Here is a 16,773-nt window from a genome sequence, read left to right on the forward strand (position 1 = left end):
TGTGGATAAGGGAATATTTGGTGATGTGTTGTGCAGATTGATTTGCAGACTGCATGGCATAAACCCTGGAATTCTATTCAGGTGATGTGATATATATATAAGGAAAGTCACATTTTAGTTACAAAAATAAAACTATATTTACATATATATTAAGTAATTTAAATTTAAGAAGAAGAGTGGAGACCCTTCGAGTAAGGCTCTGAAATACAGAGGCAGAGTGCTATTTCAACAGAATATGAGTAAGCCATGGATTCCCATTTGGGCTGAAATTCATGAAAATGATGAACATTAAAACAAGTAAAAGATCTGCCTTTCAGGAACCACTTTAGAACATGAAGCAATACTGAATTTGAAAAAACAACAACGAAGCTGTATTTGAATTTGAGGAATGCTTTGAAATATTAAATACCGAGAAGTGGAATAAAAGAAATCCCTGTGGATATTAGCACTGGAATAAATGTGCTTTCTTATCTAATATGGAAAGGTCCAAGTTTCTTTTTACTAAACAAATTTGCAGGACTATAATTAGAATGCAATCAACATTTAAATATACAACACTTTTGGACCTGAAAAATATCTTCATAATCACACACTGCATTTCATAATTTAGAGATCATAGGTAAGCTTGGGTCACCTTATAGCTTCTGCAATCCTAGTGCTTTCCTTTCTTCTGTCATTGGATAACCTGCCAATTAAATATGAGTAATCTAGGCCACTACAGAATACACTTCCCACTGCGCTGAGAAGTAAGAGTTTACTGTCATCAGCTGATGCATTGCACAATGCTCTCCGAACTTCCTTCATGATCTGTGGATAAAGAAAAGTAAACAATTCGACAAGCATGCCGTGGCAATATCATTTCCCTATTTTTACAAACCTTATTGATTTTGAGAGACTTAAATTTTGGGCACTATTAATACTTACATCAATTATATATAATTTTAATATAGAATGATATTAGAATCATTAGAATGGTAACACTGAGAGTTTGCAAAATGTTTTATATTTGGCAGTGCTTTGTTGATGCTTTATTAACTCAAGGACGTTTTAGGACTTGGCTGTTCTTTTTTGTATGGGAAATTCTACCCAGTTTATGCTACTTGATTGCAATTTAATAATTCCAAATATCACTTTTTTGTTTTCACTGTGTACATTCAGTGTTCACCACTGTATCATCGGGAACATGTTTATCACAGCAAAAGCCTATTATTAACCTCAACAGCTTGTAAGCAAAATCAGTTTTCAGTTCTTTAACTACTTTGGTTTATATGACTTCAACCAGAGCAAAGCAGGACAAGAGGACATCATATACATCAACATGACAAATATATTACTCATTTTTCTGTGGTCAGTGACATTTTTACAGTTTACAAAAGTTAAAGCAAAAAAGTCTCTTGAAAAAGAGACATTTTAACTCTGTTTTACAAATGGATCAAGCTATTAATTGCACCATAAGTCAAACCTTATAAAAATCTGTATAGAACTGAGCTGCTGGTATTGTACAAAAATGGCCTTTCACCTGAGCAGAGAATTGTTTTATAATGATTTTTAAAAGGAAATATTATTTCATAAACTTCTGATGGGTAACTTCTTGTTTGGTCACAATTGGGTGTGGTTTGTGAGCTGTAACTCATTTCAGCCCCCTTTTCTCTGTAACGATTTTCTCCTCACTGCAGGGGCCATGATTCCATCTAGTGTGACACCCCCTATCCTTAATCACACCCATATGTCAAAGTATTTCCTATAGACAGGGTCCTGCTGACTCAAATTTTTCTCCTTTGCACCAAAAGATTTGCTGCTGGTGTAAATTTAGGTAAGAGAGAGCTAAATGTGGCTGGGGATTTAAATAGAGTTTCCATGTGAGAGAAACCCAAGAATTTTAGCCTGTGAATATTTCTGTTCACTACTTTCTGTTTCCAAAACTTCTTTAGATCTCTAAAGTGCCTTGTTTAAGAAATGTCCCTAAACACTGAAGTTTTCTTGATGCCACCCTAGGTAGCCTTTTAATAGAAATCCTGTGGATTGTGCTGCTTTCCCTAGGGGTTTGTGTAAAGATGATTATTACTGGCTGCTGGGACTGGGCATGAGAGAGCAGGTGGTGAACTTTTAGATGCTTCACTTCTGCAAGAGCACTTCAGAATGCCTGTAATACTGAGTGTGTGACAGTGGGTGCAAGTGAAGTAATTAAAAGCTGCAGAATTTGGAAGTGTATTTGAAATTCTTATGCAGGTACAAAAATGTCATCAGCAATTTTAGGAGCACTGTTCATTCTGAGAGTCTCAGAGGCTGTCTCAGCCCTCAGCTGGAAGAAACACAGCAATACTCCACATATAATGGGGAAACAAAGGGGATAAACCCCTAAAACCTCTGTTCAATGTTAAAAGAGAAACTTTAGAATGTGGTAGATAGTCAAATAAAAAAAGATATGTATTTTGGTTTTCCTAGTTCCATGTGAATGCAATGTTGTCCTCTTAATTCACTTTAGAAGATCTCAGAATCTGCTCTTTCTTAGGGTGAATGTATAAATAACATTAGGGAATACCAGTCAAACATTTTCTATCCAGTGAGGAATGTTGCATTAAATATGATGCCATGATACTCCATTCAGCAAGTTTATTATTCCCCTTCCTCCAGTGGTATTTGCCTATGTGCCACCTCCTTGCTGTTAGCAGTGCTCTCCTTCATACACATCATTACTGTTACAAACTTGCCTCTTTTTTATCTCACCCCTCACTGATCTGGATGACTAAAGCCATCTAAAAGCCATCCAAATTTTTGAGCAGAGGTTACACTTATTATGGGAAAAAACCAAATATTCTGCCATCACTGTTTTTCAGTGTTCTGGAGAGGATGACATTGAAAGTCTGTTATTGAGTCAATTTCTGATATGGTTGAAAGTGGGAAGGCTTTGGTTACTATTTTTGAGCAGGAGGGGAAATTTAGTTCAACTGCTCCACTTGTTTCTATCAAAAGAAACCAGGAAACCATTATGTATCAGCATTTTCAGACTCCCAAATGTATGTTTTCTTCTAAGCAGCTCAAAGTTTGTCATTAACTTTATCATCCAAAGGCGCTTGGAGGCTCACTGGAATCCAGCAATGACAGCCAAGTCAATTCTCACTCCCTTGGTCTATGCCATGGTTCCTTTGCTGGTGCAGTGCAAAATTCCCTGGCTCCCCTTGTCACTCAGCCTGGTTACAGCAACTGCTGTTCACTGCTGCTTCTGGGAGCCTCGGCTTTCCCCATGGGTTATGGGTTATGTGGGGATGGGTACTTCTCTCTGCTATTTCTAGGATTACAGGGAAGCTACAAACAGGAAAATAATGATAAAAGAGCTGGTTTGTCTGCCGGGTTGCCAAAGTGTGTTTTAAATTGAAGTACTGTAAAGTAATTATAATTTTAGTTCAGAACTGCTCTGTTTTTAAGGACAAATTTCTATTTACTGTGGTGACGAATTCAGTTCTCAAATACAGAGATACAGCCTGTCTTTAGTTACATTCCTTTGTCAGTTCCATATTCTTTTTCTTTCTTCCATAGTCCTTAAACCTTTCCCCATTTTGCTATAACTATGGCATTTGTCCAATTAAATTTTATTTTCTCTAGTGGACCAGATCTAATACTACTATTTCCAGAGCTCCTTAGCAATATTCTCCAGGTCCATGCTTTTATTAATTAGCTTTTTTATGGCCTTTTAGGTAATTTTCAGTTGTGGGGACAGTATTTCTATTTGAATGCATTTGATGAAAATTTCTGAGGAAGTATTTACAGAACAGTATGGGCCAGTTATTTAGGTTATGATAGTTGATTGGACTGTAAATTTAGAACAGGCCTACTGCTTCACTTACTGTTTTATTGAAACATAAATATATAATAAAATTATCACCTTCTCAGAAGTTGCTTATATTTTTAATCCTCTCAAGAAAATAATCTGGTTCATTTTTGAACAGGACATCTTGTTTTGCAAAATAAACATGAACCAGTTAAAAACTTCATTAAACTTCTAAGAGCTTATTTTAGGGCCCTTTGCTGGATGAAGGAAATTTCTAAAGGCATTTGGTGCCCTTTGCTTTCCATCTTGTTACATTCTGGGAAAATCAAAGAGCTGGGAATTTATACATAAATAATTACACAAAGTATCCTGAACAGAAGTCTTATTCACACAAATAGAAGCACTAGTTAAAAAATTTAACTTCTCTGAGTCTCTGAGGGCTCACCTTCTTAAAGGTAATTATTCTGTAAATATTACCATAAATCCAAATTTTAAAGCCATTCCATTGTTCTTAGAACCTCTTCCCCACTTGTGCCTTTTTACATAAATAAACTGTGTTACTGCCTGTGCAAACAGATTCCAAGTCCATTCTGTCCAGCACCTAAAGGACTTGGGAACCTCTAGAGCTGAAGGCACAAGCACTGGCCCAAACCCACAATTTACTGTTGTATGACAGCAGAACCAGAGAGAACAATAAACTTGTACCTGCCTCTTTTTTATTATTTCTAAGTTAGGAAAAGTGAAGCAAACCACTGCTCCAAAATGCACCTGGCAGAACTTTAAACCCTGTAATTCACATGGCCAGAAATTTGAAACCTGATTCTTGTGTATGAGAAAGTACTTGAGGTACTTTTGTCACTCCTCGATGGAAACTCTGGCTTTTTAGGGAATGTTTTGCTTTTAATTCAGGGGAATATTAACTCCTAGCTCTGTTAGTAGTGTTAAATAAAAACAGCAGATGGGTCCATTTAGTTTGAAACAGAATTTGGATCCTTGAGATGTGCTGAGTTAAAACAGCAGCAGCATCACTGGAGAAAGAGCTTCAGAAGCAGCAAAAGTCCCGCAAGAAGAAATGCCTTAAAGGATTTTAAAATGGTGAAATATTTCACAAATATATTTAAAAAACAAATTTTAAAAGTAGCAAGCCTAAGATACTGAAATAAGTATAAGCTGTACTGTTTCATGACACTGTCTTGGAAGTTTTATAAGCTCTTGTAAAAAATAAGAAAGAATTTCTATAGTGCCCTGAACATTTTTGTAGAAAAAACTCAATTACTGAAGAGGCACTGAGCCAACTTCAATAAGTTCAAAGGCTGCTGGAAAGAGCATTGGCACATTTCATGCTAAAATCACCTGCAAAAATGGGGTTACCAACAACACAGGATGAAGAGTCAGGTAGGCTTCTCTAGACTTTCATATTTTTTTGGGCATAAATAAGTTCTTTGTCATTTTAATCAAATTGGCATAAATATCAGAGGCCAATGGTTGAACACAACTAATAAATTTCATCTGAAGAGTCCGATAAAGCACAAAGGGAAACAGAGCTGTTGAGGGGTGAGAGGAATTTTGTATAAGCTTAAGTTTAAAAGTTTAAAATGATTGTTTGCAGTGCACACCTTTTCTTTTTTTAATGTAGATGGCTGGGTATAACCAGGCCACTATTTAGCCACTTCAAGTAGACCTGCTCTGAATAAATGATTCATTTGCTATTTGGCAAACATAATTTACTGAATGTTTAATAAAGCTTGAAGTTAGCATTTCTTTACACAAAATGAAACACACTTTCTTCATTTTGTAGGAATTGTGTTTTTCTATTCACTGGGAATAAAAGGCATCAAAACTGAAAATGTTCTAAACCTCCCTAAAACACTTTTATCAGTTTGTCTCACCTATGGCTAGGGGTGACAAACTGCAGGGACAAGTCATTCAACACATTCCTCCTTTCAGTTCCTGGGGTTTTTGCTGTAATTGCCAGCAAGAATGTGAAATTGCCAATCCTGGAGGTGCTGGATTTTGTGGTGTGAATGATCATGGGCAGCAGCCTGGACTGAGGCCAAAGAAGCCGTTTCACATTTGCAGCCATGAGTCTTCCAAGGGCAAGAGCCTGTGATTGCTCTTGGCCTGGATGAGGTTTAAACAGACAATCTCCATGAGGAGAACTCATTACCTGATTAATTCCTGACCATCCTGGTCAGTAAAGTGGTTTTCTAAAATGTATTTCCTGGTTTTCAAGTGAGCTTCAATAAAGGTTCTAGAAATAGTCTACACTGGTGATGCAGGGAGAGGACTATTACATGCTTATCACTTATTCTTCCACAGAGGTGGGTTCCTGACATATTGAAAACTTTCAAAGGATGAAATTGATTGGTTTGGCAGATCCAAAGAGCCTGAATTAATCCCCTGGTTAGAGCACCTGAACACTACTGATGTGGAACAGTACAGCCAGAAATGTAAATGTATGTCTGTTCTGACTGAACACAGTAAGTCCATGATTTTACATTTTTTCAGGCCCTTGAGCTCCTTCACTTAAATTACCTGCAGTGTCAATTAGTGGTAATTAAGACAGAGATGGAATGATGGATTTGATGCAATCTAATGCATTTTAAGGAATTAGTGTTAAAAGTGAGTGTTTGGTGTTCTGTGGTAATTACCAAGATAGTCCTTCTAAATATTTGGTAGTTTAAAAACCAGGAGTGATAAATGTTATGTACCATCAGTTTTAGCCATTTAATATCACTCAGTGTATTACTGCCCACGTGTACGTGTGCATTTGGGAAGGGGACTCATCATACCTGCCAGTTGTAAGTAATTAACTTCAAAGTTACTCATTTTCTTATTGAATAAAATGATTCCTCAAAGCTACAATCTACTCTTCCCTCAGGTGGTGCTCAAACTGGAATTTCACACAGTCTTGAAGTTGCTGTGTAGGACGGAGCTGTGCTGGAGTGTCTGGGGGCAGAAAAGGCCGAGATCTCCTCAGTGAGGGCAGCCCTTGGAGGAACTCTGCCTGCAGGCTGCTCAGACAGGCCAGACTGGTGCTGGGAGGCAGCTCCTGGTGTTCCCTCTGTGATCTGAGGCAGCCCTGTCCATCAGGCCATTACTGCCCACGTGGAACGGGGCTCAGGCATGCTTTCTTCTCTCCAGGACATCCACCCTGATGCAAGCACTTATGGACACCCCTTTTCTTCTAACATGGGAATGGTATAAGAAGGCATTGCAGCCACAGGGAATGGAAGGAAAAGCTCCTCAACCCTTCCAGTGATCCATGTATGTACTGGGGAAGTACAAGCTGCAAGTCTGAGTCTGCCTTTATGTTTGGAACAAGGGAATTCATTAATATCTTTTATATGTGGTATGATTTTATGCAATTCAGCTGAGGATAGAGCCCCTAATTGATTAGGATTTCAAAAATAAGGACTCATACAGTGATTCAGAGAAAAAGTAATTAGAGATCAAGATAGAATTTAGAACGGCTGTCTCAGGATATAAACTGAAATTCTCTGTATACAACTGGAGCACTATTTAAATTAGTAAAAGCAGAAAGACCAGATTTCTCCTAAGGATAGTAAATATCAGTAACTTCAACATGTGAAAAGCTGCTTCACACAACTCCATGCTGGAAATACTGATTCTGCCATTTCTTTCGTTAATTTTTTTTTGTCAGATGTGAATTAAAATTTAATTTCCATTGCATTCTTTTGGATAGGAATTCCAAGTGTAAAAAAGTTAGATATGTCTGTACTCTAGATTTATTTTCTAAAATCATAAATTAGGAAAAAAAATACATAAAATTGAATTCAAGTGCAGTGTTTGCAAGATTACCCACACATTAGGATGGCTTTCTTTGGCTTTTAGGGCTAAATACTTACCTCTGGGGTCAGTGCATTGTTCTCTGAAGTCTGACTTGACAGCAAAATATGTGTGAAACCATCTTCTTTCCGGACTACAATGTCCCTGAAGCGGCAGTTACTTTCGTTTTGTCGCACACTGTATCTCAGTCTCTTATCGAAGACATAATCTTTCTCTCCATCAAGTTTCCTTTTCACAGTGCTGTGTAGATTCAAGCTTCCATTGGCCAGAGAAGAACCTTGCAGATGGAAAGAATCAAAGCATAATTACCTCTATACCATCAAAAAAGTGGAGCGATACTCTCTATTAGTTTCAACAACAACAATAAAATACAGTGAGATAAATAAAAAATGTGTCTGGCTAGTCAAATGTGGCCTCAAGCCATTGTTCTTATTCTGTACTCCAATGTGCAGAACTTTTTGTTCTCTGATCAGACAACCTCTAGACCCAAGGAACTGATGCCATTTTGGAGAGTATCCAGCAGTAGGGAAAGAGAAGAACTATGAGAAAGATGTAATTCCTCCTTAAAAACAAGTGAGAGTAATAGTAAGTCAGTTTCAAAAGACAGTTTATTCTGACTTATACTGTGTATGAACTGCAAACCATTCCTTTGCTGATGGTTACAGTGTTTCTGTAATAGGCAACAGGGGATGATTGGTAACAGTGCTGAGCAGGGGGGTTGAAGGAGCTTTACAAGATTTGTATGCAATAATCCTTTTCTAATTACAGATGTTTCACACCATCGCCATTAAAAATAAAGCAGAGACAGGTTGTTGAGGGACAGAATTAAAGTCACTGGTTTGTGTTTAAATAGACACCAGCCCACAATGCACCATTTTTAAGAAAGGCCAAGAGAGAGCTGAATGAAAACACCTTTGTTTGTTCTGTTCTTTACTCCTGCCAAAGCTGACCTGTTCCAGCTCCTGGTTTCAAATAGCCAGGAATTTTTAAAGGGCAGATGACATGAATATTAGAACACAGATTTAAATTTTATAGTTTAAGTGCCCACCATTCAATTAGAAATGCTCTGTTGGAATAGAATTGAACAGTGAATTCATGACAGATGACTCTAAACCAAAATCACTTACCCTCATTTTGGATTAGCTATGTTTCAGCTCGATGCTTACGTAGGTAACTGATCTGTCTGACACCTCACAGTTGGCAGTGGCCTGTGGAATTGTTCACAGTGTGTGAAATCCTGTATGTGCACTGCAGTTAGGAGATGGGATGTGAAAATACAGCCAGCACTCAGCAGTGTGTGACTGGGTCTCATGTGGTGTGTGCATGTGGGTACTCACACATCTACACACAGGGATCCACCTTTGCCCAGGAGTCTGTTCAGTCAATCAGAAAACTCTTTTTTGTTGTTGAATTAAGAGATACCATCTAAAGCATTGCCTGGGTTATACTGAACGGAGGATTTACCTGGTGCAATGCAAACATCGGCAAATGCCATTAGATCATCACTTTAAAAAAAGTAATTTGAAACCAGGAGAGTTGGAAATTTGTTTTCTTGACAAAAAGTGTCTACAAGGGTAGAAGTTACCATGTGCCTGAAATTTAAATGTTATGAATAATTTCCTATGGCATGTTTCTTCTTTTTCCTAAGATTTTGCTACTGCGTCTATTTTGACATGTATACTTACAAACAGAAATCAACTTGTGAAATTACTAATGGAACACCAGTGTCATTAGGAATAATGTGCTGAAACAAATTAACTATTTGACTGAGGCAGGCTATTAAATATTGCATTTTTATCTATTCAGTGCTTAACCAGCAATAAGCTACTGAATTGTGGTGATTGCAAACTCCCAAAAAAGTGTGAAGAACTTATAAAATCAGAGGCACAAATGCCCATTGAGTGCAAGGTGTGTCAGACTAACTGTACTGATTATCTACCTAGAGTGGAAGATTATGCCACATCTATTTTAAATACAGATGGTATAGAGAATAGTAGAAGATTAATTCACTCATATAATCCAGCTCAACAAAAAGCCTCACAGTAATTTTTTTGGTTTTATTCTTCTTTATGTATTCAGTTTGTAAATGAATATATGATGTTAAAATCTATAGAGTTTATCACAGTATTTTAAGTATCTAGAAGCCAGCTGAAAGAAATTTAACCAGAGGAAAGATCTAAATTAAATATGAGAGAAACATAAATGAAAAAGTGCCATTTCCAAAAGTGGATCATTAACAGAACAATATATAGTGAATAGCTTGTTGTTTCCGTGTCTCCAGTGCATCCCTGTAATCTTGTTTAATCCGATAAACTGGAGAAAATGATCAGCACACTCCAAAGACAACACTGATGTGGAACCAGGCCAATTCTGCTGCATGGAGGTGGTGGAGCTTCTGAAGGTTTGCTCTGGAGCCACTGGAGCCACTGGGATTGTCCCTGCATGAGGGTCAATAGTCAGCACCTGCTCAATGCACACAAGGGGAGCAGCACCTGAGTATGTCAAGGTGAAAAATAACTGTGACAGGCAAAAAGAGACATTCAAAGACTCAAAGCAATTTATACTCCACATGAAACAAATTAAGGATGCCACAAATTAACTAAGGAAGCTTTAGCTACATCTAAGTGTGGTTTACTGTCTTAATAGTAAGTAAGTGTTTGATGCTTAGTCTAAGTACAAAAAGAAAACAGAATGGGAGAAAATACTCTTTCCTTTACTGGGAATTTAATTATTACTTTGTGTTTAATCAGCAGTAGAACTTGTGGAATACCTAAACTAACATTTATATTTTTAAGAAGCTTCAATTTTTTTTTAAGGGGATCTAAGATACTCCCAGGCCACTGCTGCATGCAGTAATCCTTCTCCAAGAATGGCAGTAAAGGACGCTATTTAAGGAGAAAATGTGAGCTTGGTTGCTTTCTGCAGGCCTTTCCCATAGTATCATCCCTAAGTGTTGTATAGAAATACGAGAGGGCTCATCCCTCCTGTTTCCTTCGGTGTTTGCTTGTGGACCTTTTCATGGATTTCTCTAATCCCCTTCTGAGCCTGTTGATACTGTCTGTCTCCACAGCTTCCTGTGGTATAAGTTTGAGAAGTTGGGTAGCCACTACACAGAGAAGAATTTTCTTTCATCTGTGCTTTTATCTGATGTTCCACCAGTTTCAGTGAGTGGTCCCTAGTTCTGCTATCAAGGGATTTCAGGAGCAACAGTTCTGCATTTAGTATAGCTGAGGCCTTGATGATTTTGTAAACTTTGATCATGCTCCCCCCTCAGCCACCCCCTCTCGTAACTGAAGCCTCTTTTATTCCTCTTCATTTTAGCTGCCCACCCCTGCATCTTCTACATTACTCCACCAGTGCCAAAGGGTCTGAGACTGGGGCTCCATTCTACCAAGCATTGCAGAAAACTCATTAGAAAATTGTATTCTAAAATCTGAGGCAGACAAATAGCGGGAAAGGAAAGAGAGGAAAGATGGGACTGACCCTCAGTGCTTTGGGGGACTCGGAGCTCCACAACTCCTTCCACTGCTTCTGCCCACTGGTAGAGGACACCTCAAGCTACTGTTATTTCCAGATACATCTTTTCTGAGTGTTCCAACAGAACCAGTTTAATGGTGCAGTCCCTTTGCCACCACCCCCCACAGCAAACCCAGTACTGGTATGAGCAGCCACACCATGAATTGGCCTGGTGATCTGCTCTGGCTGAAAACTCACCCTGCAAAACTGGTTAATTTTCAAACAGATCAGGTTCACCTTGTAGCCTCGAGTACTAAAACTGGTGCAGAGGGAGGGATGGGAATACCGATTAGGGTGTCATGGGAAGGAGAGCTGGACTGCTGCTTTTGTTAGCAGTATGCATTTATGCTGAATGGAAAGGATGATGGAGCTGAGGCTTTAATTTTTCTAGGTGAACTAAGCCATGCTCCCTCACTCTCCCTGGTAAAGGAGCTTGGCATTCCTCAGTCTTCCCCATAGCCTTTAACTGCCTCTTTTCTGTCTTTCTTGTGGGTAGTGGTTAATACTGTACATACTTAAAAGCTGTGTTCTGTTGATAATTTACTAATAATTTCAGACTTCTCCAACTAAGGGAGCATCTGTAAGATATCTAAAAGCAATGAGTTTTTATCCAAACTGAGAGAGCAAGCATGTTTGCTTGTCTTTTACTGCCAGTATTCTTTCAGAATAAATAAAACAGAATAAGCTAAAAAACCAAGAGGAAGCAGTGACTAAGTCACAGAGAGTATTTAAATCAAGGACACCATGAGACTACAAAGATTTTCATAATGGAGAAAAACAGTGGTTAGTGATACATGACAGGCAGAAGTTCTTCAGCAGATGGTACAGAAATAGAGCGATGTAGAAAAAGGAAAGAGAAAATTAAAAGGGGATGTTTTTTGATTCTGTCAAGAAACTTCACAAAACAATCACTCTCAATTACAGTATCTGGAGAGAAACAGAAATGTAATAACAGAAGACAACAAATATAATCAGAAAGAACAGTATTGTTAGCTTCTGGGAGCATCAATGGATGTTCTTCACAGAGTTTTTCAATATTTTCCAATTTGCAGACCCTTAAATAACTGTCAGTAAAGATGATTCTGTTCTCCTTATGGCAGGACATATAGAAGGTAGAAGACAGTTTTTGGTATTAAAGATCTGTCCTAACTTCCACAAGGTCCCAGGCTTCCAGTGGGGTGCACTGATCATTTTGTGCACACACCTGTAGGTACACACTCATCCTTCTGGGGTAAAGAGCTTCCTGGTGGGATTTTTGTCTAGAGGTTGAAGAAACACTTGTACCCAAGTGGATTTATACACAAAACCAAACAGACTGGTGGCAATTCATTCAAGGAGTCATCAAAAGCTGGTTTTCAAATAGCTGTTATTTGTTTGAACAGAACTGGCATGGACAGACAAACAAAATAACTATTATTTGATTACTTCTAGTTTAAACATTACTATCTATATTGCTTGGTTCAATGCACTGGTGGTTAAACATTATTATAATATGAAACAATACTGGTTCAGGTTGGTGGGTTTTGGAGACCTTCAGCATAGGCCGACACTGGTAGCAGAGCTGGGCCTACAGCTGGGTTTTCAAATTGCATGGAATTTGTGACTTTTCCAAATCTAGGCTTCATCTCAAGACAAACCTAAAATTTCTATATTTTCTGTGCAGTCTTACACTTAGCTGTGAAATGAGTCTGACATTCATTTGGGTTCCATACAGGCAATCTCAAAGCTGACATAAATGTCTGCTTCCTCAGATTCTGAACAGGGCCGCCCAGGAGCCACAGCTTCTGGGAGCCAAACCAGGTCCTCCAAGCTCCCTCTTTGTTCCACATCTAGTGCCTGCGAGCCCTGCAAGTGCTGAAGGGGCATGCCAGACTTTCAACTTCCAGACTCAGTGGCAGACTGCCTGAAACCTCTGGCATAGCTAGCTGCCTCCAAGCTAAACGTGGGAGTCCTGCCAAGCAGACTGCCACACTGCTCCCAGTCCCCAGGGACATAGCCTTAGGACCTTGGCTCAGATTTGGAGAAAGTTTTGAAACCCAAAATGTTTGGAACAAAATTTCTGTTATTCAACAAATCGGACATTTTTCTCTGAAACTTTCTTCATTTGTAATTTGTAAAATTTCAGCCTGGTTTTAGTGTGGCATTGATCCCAATTAGAGTGGGTTTCTGTGATAATAATGGGACACAGGGCAGAATCACACTGGCATCCTCTATGCGAGTGTGAATACTGAGCGAGTTAAGGAAATTGTTGGACTTGGTGAAGAGTAGTGCAAGTTTCTTCCACTTGACATTTCAGACCCCTGTATCAGAAATGTGGCTTCTCTCAAGCTTTCAGGGCAATATTAAGAAAAAACCTAGTAATTTCATTTTGACCCTTCTTCACCAGTTTGTTTTCTCTTACTCTGGCAGTCTCATCTCTCCTCTTTGTAGTTTTCTCCACTCTGCATGTGCTGAGTATCACACAGCAGGACTCGAGGGATTTCTGACCTTGGCAGTGCTGCTGAGTATGGGCTTTTCAGAAAAGAACCAGGCAGAGATTTAAAGATCTCTTACTTTTGCCCACAGAATGCAAGGGGAGCAAAATACAGAACACAAGTGATGGATTTGGAGAATGCAAAAGCCATCATAAAGAACTGTTTGAAAGGAGCTGCAGAGATCAGCTCTTGGGCCAGGAGAGAACACCTGGCTGCTCAGGCAAAGAAGCTTTCCACAGAACTAGAGCTCTCTGACAGGGATTATTTAATCAGGAGCGCTGGAGGCCATTCCTTAGCTCTTGTGGGGACAAAGGAAAGGCTCATTTGACCTTACAGTTTTTTGTGACCCTTTAGCTCTTCATTAAACAAAATATTCTAGAATATGGGAATTGATGCATTTCAAAGATACATTTTGTATCAGAACTTCCCTACAAATAATGTAAAATAAATAATTTTAAAAACTTCATTAGAAACAGTAAAAAAAGACCCCAAAACTTTATACACATCTGTAATTAGATATGTAAGTTGTCTTAAAGAAGCAGGTAACTTTTTAGGCATTCTTACATGAGCTCAAACTCCACAAAATTCAAAAGCCAAAATACACTTTTAAGTGCTTTCACTTTAAATATCATTGACATCATCAGGAGTACTAATGCATTTAAATCTGACCATGTATTTTGCTGGTTTGGGAGTTTTTAATAGTATATTTGATGCCTGGTTTGAAAGATCCCAGTAGCTATCACATATAGCCAGTAAGACTGGGCAAGGTCAGTTCTCCTTCCCAAATCAAGGAGCATTTGCCAGGTTGCCAGTAGGGTGGAAAATGGAAAGCGGGGTGATATAATTTATGTTGACTTCTGAAAAGTTTTTGGCAGGGCAATTCACCAGAAGCTGTTAAGGAAATGAGTACTATCATGGGCTATAGAAAGTAGCTAATAAAAATAAATAATTGGAACAAATGGTTACTTTTCATCATGTCAAGTTGGCTGTCCCAAGGACCTGCAGAAGGATTAGTTTATTTAATGTATGTATTAATGAACTGGGAAGAGAAATATGAGAGGAAAATTTGAAAGCAATACAAAATAAGTAGAGTGAAAACTAGGAAAGATTTTGAAGAGCTTCACTGAATCAAAAGGTGAATTGGCAACCGTAAAGCAGATTAAATGCATAGTGAAAGGGATCATACATAAAGCTGTGTTCTAAATTAACTGGAACAAGGAAGGAAAAGAAACCCAAGAGCAACTGTGGATCAGTCAATGAAAACCTTTATGCAGTGTGTAAGAGCAGAAAAAGTAATTCTCCAAAGTTCTATCGTCACTGTATCAGTAAGCAGTCGGAAATCACTTGGAACAGCTCCTGCCGTTTTTAAAAGGTATTAAAACCACCCCCCCACAGCAATGGCACAAGAGGATACTCAAAACTCTCAGGAACCAGTAAAGTCTTCCATGTGGTAGGAAATCTGAAAAGGGTGGGACTGCCTTCTGAGTGACATGGCATCCTCCACTTCATCCCTTCATAGAGGGATGGGAGGCTATTCAGTGACAGTAAAGGTCAACTCCCCCCCAACAAAATCCCAAAACCTGATCAAATAAAATGTGCATCTTATTGTTAACTCCTGGAAATTACTGTCACAAAACACCATTGAGGCTGTTTCTTATGGATGGTTTATTATCCCCTACCATTTTTGGGGGTTTTGATCTGTTTTGTTTTGTTTGTGCCTGGAGTGGCTGCTGTTCCTGCCCCACCCGCCATCCTCCCTGGCTCTAGGGCTATCTCGATGAATGGGAGCCCGGCCGGGGCTTCCAGAGGGAGCTGGGGGCAGGGTGAGAGGTGGCCCCTTTCTTTTTGGTGCAGGCTGTTCGACTGTGTCTGGTATCTCTGACCAGGGATCCTGCTGTTTCTGCGCATTTTGCTTTCTTCTTTTTTATTTTTTTTTGACACTGTGACTGAGCTTCTTGGCTTGGCTTCTTTTGCTGCTCTGCTGTCAGGAAGCCCAAAGCCAGTGCGTGCCCGCCAGGACCCAGGAACACCCCTGTTTTCTCACCGGGGGGCTGCCCCCCCACCCTCCACACAGCCCGCCCCTGTGAGAAATCCCAGGGAGCCTCTTCCCTACTGTGTTCAGGAGCCAGGCTGCTGCTGCCCAACCCCTGACATACCACTGCCATCGCTTTGGGTTTGTGCTAGACTCTAGCTTTCACCCCCTGCCTGCCAGGAGGTCCTGCTGCTCCAGCTTGCTTCTCCTGAGGTCCCTGCTACAGCTCCTGTTGCTGTCCAGAGGGGGCACCAGGATCGGCTGCCGCTGGGGGCTCGTAAAGAAAGCCTTTTCTCCATCCCATCTGCCAGCTGTGCCATGTGGAGAGAGACGGCCGCACTCACGCCACAGCGCCCCCTGCAGCCGAGGGGGAGTCATCGCACCTGCCCTGCCCGGCCGGGAAGCCACCAGCGCCCCTGCCGGCTGCGACTGTAACTACACAAAGGGGAAAGTACCTGCAGGCAAGAGAAGACTGTTACTGGGTTTCTGGGGGGGGGGGGGGGGAAGGGGTAAGGTTCCTCAATTTCAATATCTAGCATTTATTCAATTTTTTTTGTTAAAAAACAGGTTTTTTTTTTTCATGTTCACCCCCCGGTATCCATTTCTCTCATTGGCAGTAGAAAAGGGAGTTATTTAAGCGCTTTCTCCGTAGTGGAAATGCTCATTCCAGGGCGTTTTCTCCTGAAATTTGTCTTGAAACCGAGACAGGCTATAAATTTGGTAGGATTAAAAACAAACAAACCAAAAAGATTGGACATATATAGATAATGAGAAGCTATTTAATTTCCATTAAGCTGAATAGTTTTTATAGAGAATATAAACCTTATTCTTTGAGAACTAAGCCAGTGAGTAACTATGAGGATTAGAGAGAAATTTCTCCTATATCTTCTTGTTCACTTCAAGACTGTTTGTACCTTCCTCTAAAGGTCTTACGACTTTTGATGTGTCCAGTCACTGTCAGAGACAAGGACCTGGCTGTTCTGAGTGTTCCTGACTATGACAAGCATTGATACTGAGAACTTGAATCTTATTCAGCCATACTTACCAGGGCACTTTAGCAAGAGTGGTATTCTAAAATAATTCTGGTTTCTCTAGACCACTGCGTTTGAGCACACCTAACCGAGTAGTGATTTGTTATGTGGTGATACACACACCCAGAGCTGCAGCCTTAT

The 16,773-nt window shown here is 39.6% G+C and overlaps 1 protein-coding gene across 1 annotated transcript in view; it reads right to left on the reverse strand.

Moving 5' to 3' along the window:
• Positions 1-16,773, reverse strand: part of CDYL2 (chromodomain Y like 2) — a 59,691-nt gene that overhangs the window by 11,643 nt on the left and 31,275 nt on the right. Inside the window, exons 3-4 of the mRNA XM_039558233.1 lie at positions 7,639-7,856; positions 635-807 (exon numbers count right to left, since the gene is read on the reverse strand). Of these exons, the coding sequence (XP_039414167.1) occupies positions 635-807; positions 7,639-7,856 (391 nt within the window). The remainder of the gene's footprint in view (positions 1-634; positions 808-7,638; positions 7,857-16,773) is intronic.

Source organism: Corvus cornix, chromosome 11 (genome assembly GCF_000738735.6).
Source record: "Corvus cornix cornix isolate S_Up_H32 chromosome 11, ASM73873v5, whole genome shotgun sequence".
NCBI lineage: Eukaryota > Metazoa > Chordata > Aves > Passeriformes > Corvidae > Corvus > Corvus cornix.